The sequence below is a fragment of the Arachis ipaensis genome, chromosome B03 (genome assembly GCF_000816755.2).
Source record: "Arachis ipaensis cultivar K30076 chromosome B03, Araip1.1, whole genome shotgun sequence".
NCBI classification, from domain to species: Eukaryota; Viridiplantae; Streptophyta; class Magnoliopsida; order Fabales; family Fabaceae; genus Arachis; species Arachis ipaensis.
This window is the reverse complement of record NC_029787.2, coordinates 726,992-736,021: the sequence shown is the minus strand read 5'-3', so window position 1 is coordinate 736,021 and position 9,030 is coordinate 726,992. Positions and strand designations below refer to the sequence as shown.

The window sequence follows — 9,030 nt, the reverse complement described above, 5'->3', positions numbered from 1 at the left end:
AAAATAAAATATAAAAAATTAATAATGGTTTTATTTATTTATTAAATTTAAATTATTTAAATTGTAGGTTACTTTCTACTTATCTTTACTTCTTCTAAATATCTTTTATTTGCAAATTTCTGGCAATAAATATAACTATTTGGATTGAACTCAACTCTTAGTAATATTAATGTAGTGAATGTGGAAAATAATCAGGAAATAAAATATTCATCAAATATTCACCTTTGAATGAAAAATTAGTTCTAATTTGATCTAACGATAAAACTCCCTTATTTTACCTTCTAAAGTAAAATCCCACTGTAAACAAATTGTTCCAATAGTTTATTGGCATAATAAAAATCAATTGAGAAGGAACAAAGGCATAAGAAGAAAAAGAAAAAAGACTTGTTGAACTTGTTTACAAAAATAATTTGCTCACATAACATTTTTTTTCTTATTCTAAAACAAAAGTCAAATTTTATTTTCTAAAATTGGAAAAATACATACATACATTCATACATGTATCTTCTTTAAAGAGGTAGTGTTATCCGACAGTAACAAGAATTAAATACCAAAGATTCGATCTCATTCCGTTAGCAAACTCATTAATGAGAAAAAAACTTCAAGAAAATTACTTAATTGACAGCCCGAATTAGTTGAAGATTATCAAATCAATTTTTTTACACAGATATTATTGTTTAGTACTTTGAAATTGTAACGATGAACCGGTGCAAGCAATTCTTTCCAATTGCAAATTAGAACCGAATCATTAAGACGTGAAAATTTATTCCACACAAGTGGACAGAAGATGGTAATAAAAATTGCCTTATCAAACAAGTTTGCTCAGCAAGAGACAGCTGAAAAAGGAAAGTAATTTTTCATTTGTTCAAGATATCTGTATAAAACACCAAAATAAGCAAGTTATTTGTAATAACCGAGTTTTATCAACTTGCACTAAAAGTTTAAAATAGAACACACAATTATTAGTAGCAATAAAAGCACATAACCCTCCCAAATCACGTAGCCAATCAGTCAAATTTAATTCAAAGATTTTCTAAGTTAATACAAAGATATTAATTAGAAGAGTAGAACCGATTTCTGTAATTATAAAGATCTCAGTATATTAAATTAAACCTTTTAATATTGTGCACAACTACAAACTCTAATCAACACTATACAATACAAGTTTTTATATAAATAACCTTTAATCATGCCACTATCAATACGTATTCAAATTCAAAATTGCAACATCTCTTTCTCTCTTGAGCCATGGCAGCACAAAGTTCTGATGCTTGTCCTTCTGAATCCTCTAGCATCTCTGCCACCTTCCAAGGGATTGATAACAACACAAGGGACAATGATCTAGCTTCTGAACCAGACCAAGCCTCAAATTCCAATAATAATATGGAAAGGATGTTGGATTTTGTGAAGCTCTCCAACAACGATGTTTCATCGATTCGATGTTCTTCCAACGTGAAAGAGCTTGATTTTTTCAACACCGGGAAGAGGGTGATGGGATCATCGTCAACTTGGACTAATAATAATAATGTTGACGAAGGAAAAGATGAAAACACTGAAGAAAAAGAAAGGACTTCAGAGCCGAAAACTTTCTCTTGCAATTTTTGCAAGAGAGAGTTCTCGTCCTCTCAAGCCCTTGGTGGGCACCAAAATGCCCACAAACAAGAGCGTGCGATAGCGAAACGTCGCCAAGGGATGGACACGGGTGCTTTTGGTCACCCTCACTTTCCATATTATCCTTACCATAGCTTTTTCACACCATCTTTATATGGGTCCTATAATAGGACACTTGGGGTAAGAGTGGAGTCTATGATTCACAAACCTTCTTATCCTTGGTCTGCTGGTCTTAGGTTTGGTCGTAATCATAATTGGTCAACGCAGAGGATTCTTGGTTCATCATCATCATTAGCACTTGATAGGTTAAGTATTGAGGGTTTGCAACCAAATAATGAAGTAGGCGGGGTTAGTGGAATTCAAGCAAGTTCTTCGAATTTGAGAAAAGAAGATGATAATGGTGGTAATGGAAATACTTCCCAATTAGGAGATTCTTCTACCAACAATGTTGCTACAAGTCTCACTTGCCATGCAAAGGATGATCAGGATCCCAAGCCAGATAATGAACCCTCTAGTTCTGAGTCTCCGGGGCTTGATTTGTCACTTAAGCTTTAAGTTTGAACTTTAATTCATATTAATTATGTAGTTTATTCTTTTTTTTGTCTGTATACTTCATCTTAACTTTTAGTTCATGCGTTATCGATAATACTATTACTAGTTTATTTTTGGTGTGATCATTTTAGTATATTGACAATGTCATAGATTAAACGGTAATATATATATGGTATAAATGCTAATGTGCATTATTACACCTTTTTCGTCCTATCTTATTATCTTTTTCATTCATAAGCATTTTTCATTTAATAGTTTACCTGGCTACTCAAAAAATCTTATGCAAAGTTTGCAACTGCTCCACTTGCACAAGGTCCTGTGAAGCATGTTGAAATCTTTACATTAATTAAGCTCACAGATATGCAAGTACCGCTAGAAGCAAAGCAATCACAACTGATACAACAATGCTACAAAATAAGTTGGTTCTTTTCCATGGATAATTGATAATTGCAACAACGTATATAATACTCTACTGCCTCGCAGAGTTTACATATCACATTCACATTTCTCAGTCTCCTTTTTCTTTTCTTTTTTTTTTAAATAGAAGTCAAACAAGAGTCTCAACTTACTGATAACATCAAGTGGAGGCAAATATAGAAGTAAAGCCAATAACCACTAAAAATGTCTCTACACATGAATAAAGACCACTACTTTATTTTGAAACATGGATATCACCATTTGCATCAAATTTTTCCAAGAAAGGCAATTGCATTTCAGCAACATGGTAGCATGAACACCAACAAATTCTTCTCTGATGAGTTCCAGTTACTCATATTAATTATGAATCACTCTCAACATATCTCAATCCTCTTCTCTGCAGCAAGGACATAGATTAGACAATTTCAGCCAAGCTTCAAAAGCTTCATACTCGAATAACATAGCAGCGTAGAGTGACAATAACAGTAACAATAGCAGAAATATAGAACACGGGAAGAAAAGAAAAATAGAGAAGTTGTAGATAAACCGTTTATATTTCAAAATGACATAGAGACCCTGAAGAAAAATGATTACGTGAATGGGAAAAGAAAACAGAAAAACAATGTTTAATTTGGTGATGTAAATGTCAAAGGTTGGAAAAGATTGGACATTGAGATGATGAAAGAATACCTGTGAATTGGGCAATAATCAAACTAAATCAATATCTACCAGAGTTGGGTTACTCCAAATCCTGGTTCAGTACCACACGCATTCCCCACTTCTTCACTTCCACATAGCGGTGGTTAAATTCTTTGAATTCAAAGCGGGATCCATCAAGATCATGCTGCTTTCCATCCCGAATGAGTAGTTGGCGAGAAAAATAGAATAGGCAGAGGTGAACCAATTCACCCCTCACCTCCTCCTCCTTTTCAAGACAAACAAGGTGCTTGAGATTGACTTTTTCTGTTTGGTCGTAAAAGTAGAGCTCAATGGCAACGGGTGGTGCAAACTGAACAAGAATCTCGGCACAAAGGGCAATGCCAATCCAATCATTGTCATTGGCATTCGGAAATGATTCTATCCACATTGAATTATCTGCCCCCTTATTCTGATGCTTAAACCACCTTGGAATTGGAGCTCCACTCCCTGGAATTACAATAGCAAGTCTACCAAGGGATTCATTGTGTACCTGTAACCACAAAACACAAACAACCCTAATGATTAGATGCACAGCCCGTAAACAAGAGCAGCAATAATGGCAACAACAACACGCACGCACCTTAATGTACTCTCTCATCCATGAACTACCCATTCCACTCAGCCTTTCCTTCTCTACTATTTTCGGGCAGTTCCACATCCTCAATTCTCCCCATTTCACAAGTTTTGTTCGCTCTACCGCTGGATAGGGGAATGGCAACGGGAACTCATCTACATACATTAGCCGTTTGCAGTTATCTAACTTCAACACTATCAGTCTGGGAAGCTTGTTTATGAAATCAGGTACTCTAACTATATTGTTTCCCCTGAAATCTAAGATCTCTAAATAATGTAAGGATGATATGGCCTCAGGGATAGTATGCAGATTACAATAACTTAGGTCAAGAGAATACACGCAGCTTAAGCGAGCCACAGAAAGCCTCCACAGACGGAACACATGGTTGTATCTACTTTTAGAAGAATTGAAGAAATGGAATGGTAACCTAAGCTTAAGCCTTTTAAAAGTGGACCATACTGTCGATTGGCATTGGATACCACTCTCACTTCCATTTTCCAGCTCTTTCCCACTAAATAATCTTGAGCACCCGCTCAGATTAACATATTTTAGTGAAGATATACCGAATACAGTGATGGGGAAGCTCATTAAACTTGTGCACTCACTCAAATCTAACTCAACAAGTTTTCTTAGGTCTCCAGTTGATGGATGTATGTGCTTAAGCTTTCTACATTCTCTAAGGATCAGCACCTCAAGATTTGGAGCCTGGCTAAGGTTTGGAGTCTTCACAAGATTTTTGGAGTCAGAGAGATCCAATTCCTTCAAATTGTCCGGACACTGTTGCACAATTGGAAAAAACAAACATCATTAATTACACTTTCACTTATTTGTTTGATAACTTCAAAATATCTGAAGCTTATTTTATTTATTAGTAGTACCATTGTGCCATCCCATAGTTGCTTGATGTTGCTCTTTTGCAAGACTAATTTCACAAGCTTGGATAGCTTACAACATGATGGAAAATACGTAAACGGATATTCTTCCCACTCGAGATATCGCAATTCGCTAGAAATGCTATTAAAACTTCCAGAAAAACTAACACTTTTTATTTCGAGAAATTCAAGTCGTTTCATTCTTGATAATGTTTCAGCTCTTAATGTCATATTTCTTTCTTCATCATATAATCCCCTCAATTGAACGGCCTTAACATCATCAATTACCTAAATACAAAAAAGCCACAAAAATATTAGACTATTTCAATTACCTATTAACTCTATAAAATTGAAAAATTTTTAAAACTGCATACCGTATTTCCAAACATAATACGTTGAAAATCCTCTTTGCACCATATCCTACTCCACTTCCATGGCTCATTTGGAGCACTTTGCCGAACTATTCTCATGCCTAACTCTTGCAACAGGTCATGCATTCTAATATAGTCTCCATCAATTGTTATTAATGATTTATCGATGAGTACACTTATTCCAATCTTTGGATGAAGACCACGACAGTACAACATGTCTTCCACAGACAATTTATATTCGTGGTTAAAGAAACAAGCAATGTCCAAAAATATTTCCTTTTCCATGGGTTCCAATCCATCAAAACTAAGTTGAAGCACATCTGCGATTTCCTTCTTTGGATTATTTTTCAGTCTATCTAAGGCACTTCTCCATACAGAGATATCTCGACCGCGTAGATATGACCCCAAAACTTTGATCGCCAAGGGAAGGCCTTGAGCATATTCAAGTGCAAGATCCGTCAACTTTTTGTACTCTCTGCTAATCTCGTCACAACTTATAATTATATTATCATTAAAAGCTTTTTCACAGAACAATTGATGAGCTTCATCCTCATTCAAGAGTTGAACTTTGTATGTTTGATCTAGCCCAAAAGAGTTCAAGACATGTTGATCTCTAGAAGTTACTACAATTCTGCTTCCTGGATATAGACAATCACGAGTCACGCCAAGGTTCTCTAACTGTTCAACATCATCAGCATTATCTAGAACAATCAGAGCCTTTTGACAGCGTAGCATAGTTTTTATCAAACTATTAGCCTCGTAATGATTGTATATATCTTGGATCTCTCCATTTGTAATTTGACAAACAAGTTGCTTTTGTAGAGAAAGTAGACCAACTCCACGAAAAACTTTGCTTATATCGTCAACAAAACAATGAGCACCAAATTTATGAAGGTTTCTACCATACACCACCCTAGCAAGTGTTGACTTTCCTATCCCACCCATGCCACAAACGCCTACAACCCGAACTTCATTATCGGAGTTGAAATCAATCAGGTTTTCCAATTGTTCCACACGAGATTGCATCCCAACCAACCCATCCACACTTGACAAATTGCAACCTAGTTTGCTTCTTACCCTTTTAACAATTTTTTCAATCTCTCCATTCTCCTGCCTGAAAGAACAAAGAGAAAATGAACTTGTAAGCTCATTTTCTTATATAAGACAACCTAAAACAAAGAGAAAACGAGAGCAATAAAAGGTGATTTTGTTTAATCAACTTATTCATGTATAGATAATCTATTTCACAAAGATAGTAATGGAATTTAGGAAAGATTACTTACTTATTTTGTATATCCCAACCAGAGAGATTGGCCACTTGCAGCAGAGATTCCCTCCACTGTTGCACCATGTTTGAGTTATCTTTGAATCTTTCTTCATGCTCAGCCAAGGCTTTCCCATAGTTTCCGGTCTGTTTACGCACCTCAGACGGAGTCACATCGTAGAAAATAGGCAACAGATTTGGTTCTGTTATCGTATTGCTGCAATCAAGCATCTTAGCGAGTTCCTGCAAGCACCATGAAGAGGTAGCATAGTTTTTAGAGAAGATGACAATGAGAACCTGAGATCCTTCAATTGCTTGCACCAGCTCAGTGGAGATGTGCTGTCCTTGCAACAGATTCCTATCGTCCCTGAATGCAACTATTCCGTTTCTACGGAAAGCTGCAAATAGATGATCAGCGAAGGTGTTGCGTACGTCCTCACCTCTGAAGCTCACAAACACGTCATATTTGGGTCTTGTGCTGCTTGATGCCATGCTTTGGATGCTCCTGCACTCCATTGACGAAGTTGAAGTGAAGATTGGAAGAGACTGTGTGCAGAGAAGAAATATTCTGAGAAGTTGGATTGAAAGTCCTTTTTGGAGGAAGGAAGCATCGTAGTAATTGAGACAAAGACAAATATTGTACCTTTAAAGGCCAATCAAGTCATATTCCCCTTGACTCCTGTAACAAAACAAGTCTAGTTTATTTCATATTTTTTCATTATCACAATGGTAATAATTATTTTTGTGGGGTATAATGTTGAAAATATATTCTGCAAAAGCAGAGGCTCACCAAAACTTTGTCTTCTTTGGGACCCAATGCAAGTCTCTCTCTCTTGGAATTTCAATTCCCGGAAATACCATAGAAATGTGAGGAGTGAATTCCTTGTATACCTTTTAACAACAAAAACAAACAAGGTGAGTTCTACCGTGTAGAACAAAGATTCTTTCTACACCTATAGAAAGATACATGTCGACATTGAAAGAAGGTAAGAAACTATGCACGTAAAACTAGACAGCATGTTCTACAAAGTTGGGTCCCACTAATTTATAGGTTTGCAGTTTGGTTAGTCCTACAATAAAATGTTCTATATACTAAGTAGATGTTGATCCATATTAATTACCATATTAATTATTCAATTGTATTTATCAATTTATTTATGCATTTTTTTCTTAGTAGGGGTAGATATTTATTATATCTTTTTTAAGTAATAAAAAAAAGAGGAATATTTTAAAAAAGTCATTAAAAAAAATACAAGAATAATACGACGGGTTCAATGCACATTCACATGAATATTAGTTATTGAATAGCCCTTCTTAATTTTTATTAAGTCAAAATCACTTAAATATTTTTAACACTCAACATAAATATATCTTAAATTCAACAAAAATATGAAGCTTATATCTATTCAGCTATTCCTTTCACAAAATTAAAAATTAAAAGTAACAAATGTCTCCTAAGCAAGGAGTAAAATAGGAACTTATCACAGTCATACTTTCATGTAATTGTAGATAAATTTAAATCATCAAACATCAAAATTTAAATAACTTAATGCATTTAAATTATGATTTTTTAAATATGAATGTCATGGCAATATAAATTTTTTTTTATTTTTTTTTTGTACATGACAAAATAAAAGTATGCATTTTCTGTCATAGTCTTCCAAACAGTGATAGACTCAGAAAATTTTAAGAGCGAGGGCAAAAATATATATGTTAAAATAAATTTTGTTGAACATTATTAATTATATTAAAGAGAAAATTATTCTAAAGGACCGTTAGGAAGATTTAATTATTAAAAGGGACCTTTAATACTAAAATTATTAAGAAGGACAAAATTTTTTTATAATATTTAAGAAAAAGAACCAAATCTTTTTATAAAGAGACAAATATAATTGAGCTTTTTGGATGGTTTGTGCTTGTGGGTAGAGTTAATACCAAGGAGAGGTTGAGTAGGCTAGGCGTTATTATGCCAACTGATAACATCTGTGTACTTTGTAACAAGGAGGTAGAATCGGTCAAGCATTTATTTCTTCTCTGTGAACTAACATGACAGGTGTGGTGTAGTTGGTTGCGGTTCTTTGGTGAAGTTTGGGCTATTCCGGGTACAATAAGGGAACTGTTTGAGAGTTGGACTGGTTGGCATAAGCGAAAACAAGAGTAGAAGAGGTGACTGACTAGGTTCTTTGCAGTGATTTGGAATATTTGGGTGGAACGTAATGCTAGGATCTTCAATAATAATAAAGAAGCAGGTGTTGACTTCGTAATAAGGAGGACAATTCTGAGCTACAATGAATGGACCGATAGTGATCCTTTTGGTTGTTGATGGCAATGCCGGCATTGACAGGGATGTTATGTATTTCCATGTAGTACTTGTTGTTTGGCTTGTTTGCTCCACTTTACAGTGTTGAGCTTCCTTTGTTTCAAAAAAAAAAAGAGACAAATATATCTTTAATTATTTTTTAATTTATTTTTTATAATCTTTAATATATGTTGTTTGACTCTCAACGCTATATAGATATGTATGAATATTCATTTGGGATTAATTAGTTAATTAATTTAGGAAAGGAAAAATTACTCTAAAAGGCCGTTGGAGAGATTTAATTATTGAAAAAGATCTTTAATATTAAAATTATTAACAACGACCAAATCCTTTTATAATATTTAAGAAAA

The 9,030-nt window shown here is 34.4% G+C and overlaps 2 protein-coding genes across 4 annotated transcripts; one reads left to right on the top strand and one right to left on the bottom strand.

The window, feature by feature from the left end:
* Window positions 900-2,335, top strand: LOC107632430 (zinc finger protein 4-like). The gene has a single exon (XM_021117671.1). It carries the CDS (start codon window positions 1,249-1,251, stop codon window positions 2,164-2,166), a length of 918 nt encoding a protein of 305 aa, XP_020973330.1. The 5' UTR covers window positions 900-1,248; the 3' UTR covers window positions 2,167-2,335.
* LOC107629437 (TMV resistance protein N) lies at window positions 2,572-6,978 on the bottom strand. 3 transcript variants are annotated; one of them, XR_002358626.1, is made up of 6 exons: window positions 6,380-6,978; window positions 5,100-6,210; window positions 4,732-5,013; window positions 3,860-4,630; window positions 3,271-3,726; window positions 2,572-2,977 (listed from the first exon to the last, which is right to left on the bottom strand). XR_002358626.1 is itself a non-coding variant. In XM_016332234.2 (6 exons), the coding sequence occupies exons 1-5, from the start codon at window positions 6,874-6,876 to the stop codon at window positions 3,320-3,322; spliced, it is 3,111 nt and encodes a 1,036-aa protein (XP_016187720.1). In that variant the 5' UTR covers window positions 6,877-6,976; the 3' UTR covers window positions 2,572-2,977; window positions 3,271-3,319. The 3 variants fall into 3 exon arrangements, 2 of the variants coding, with proteins under 2 accessions (XP_016187720.1, XP_020973329.1); XM_016332234.2 differs by having other exon boundaries at window positions 3,271-3,769; window positions 6,380-6,976; XM_021117670.1 differs by having other exon boundaries at window positions 3,271-4,630.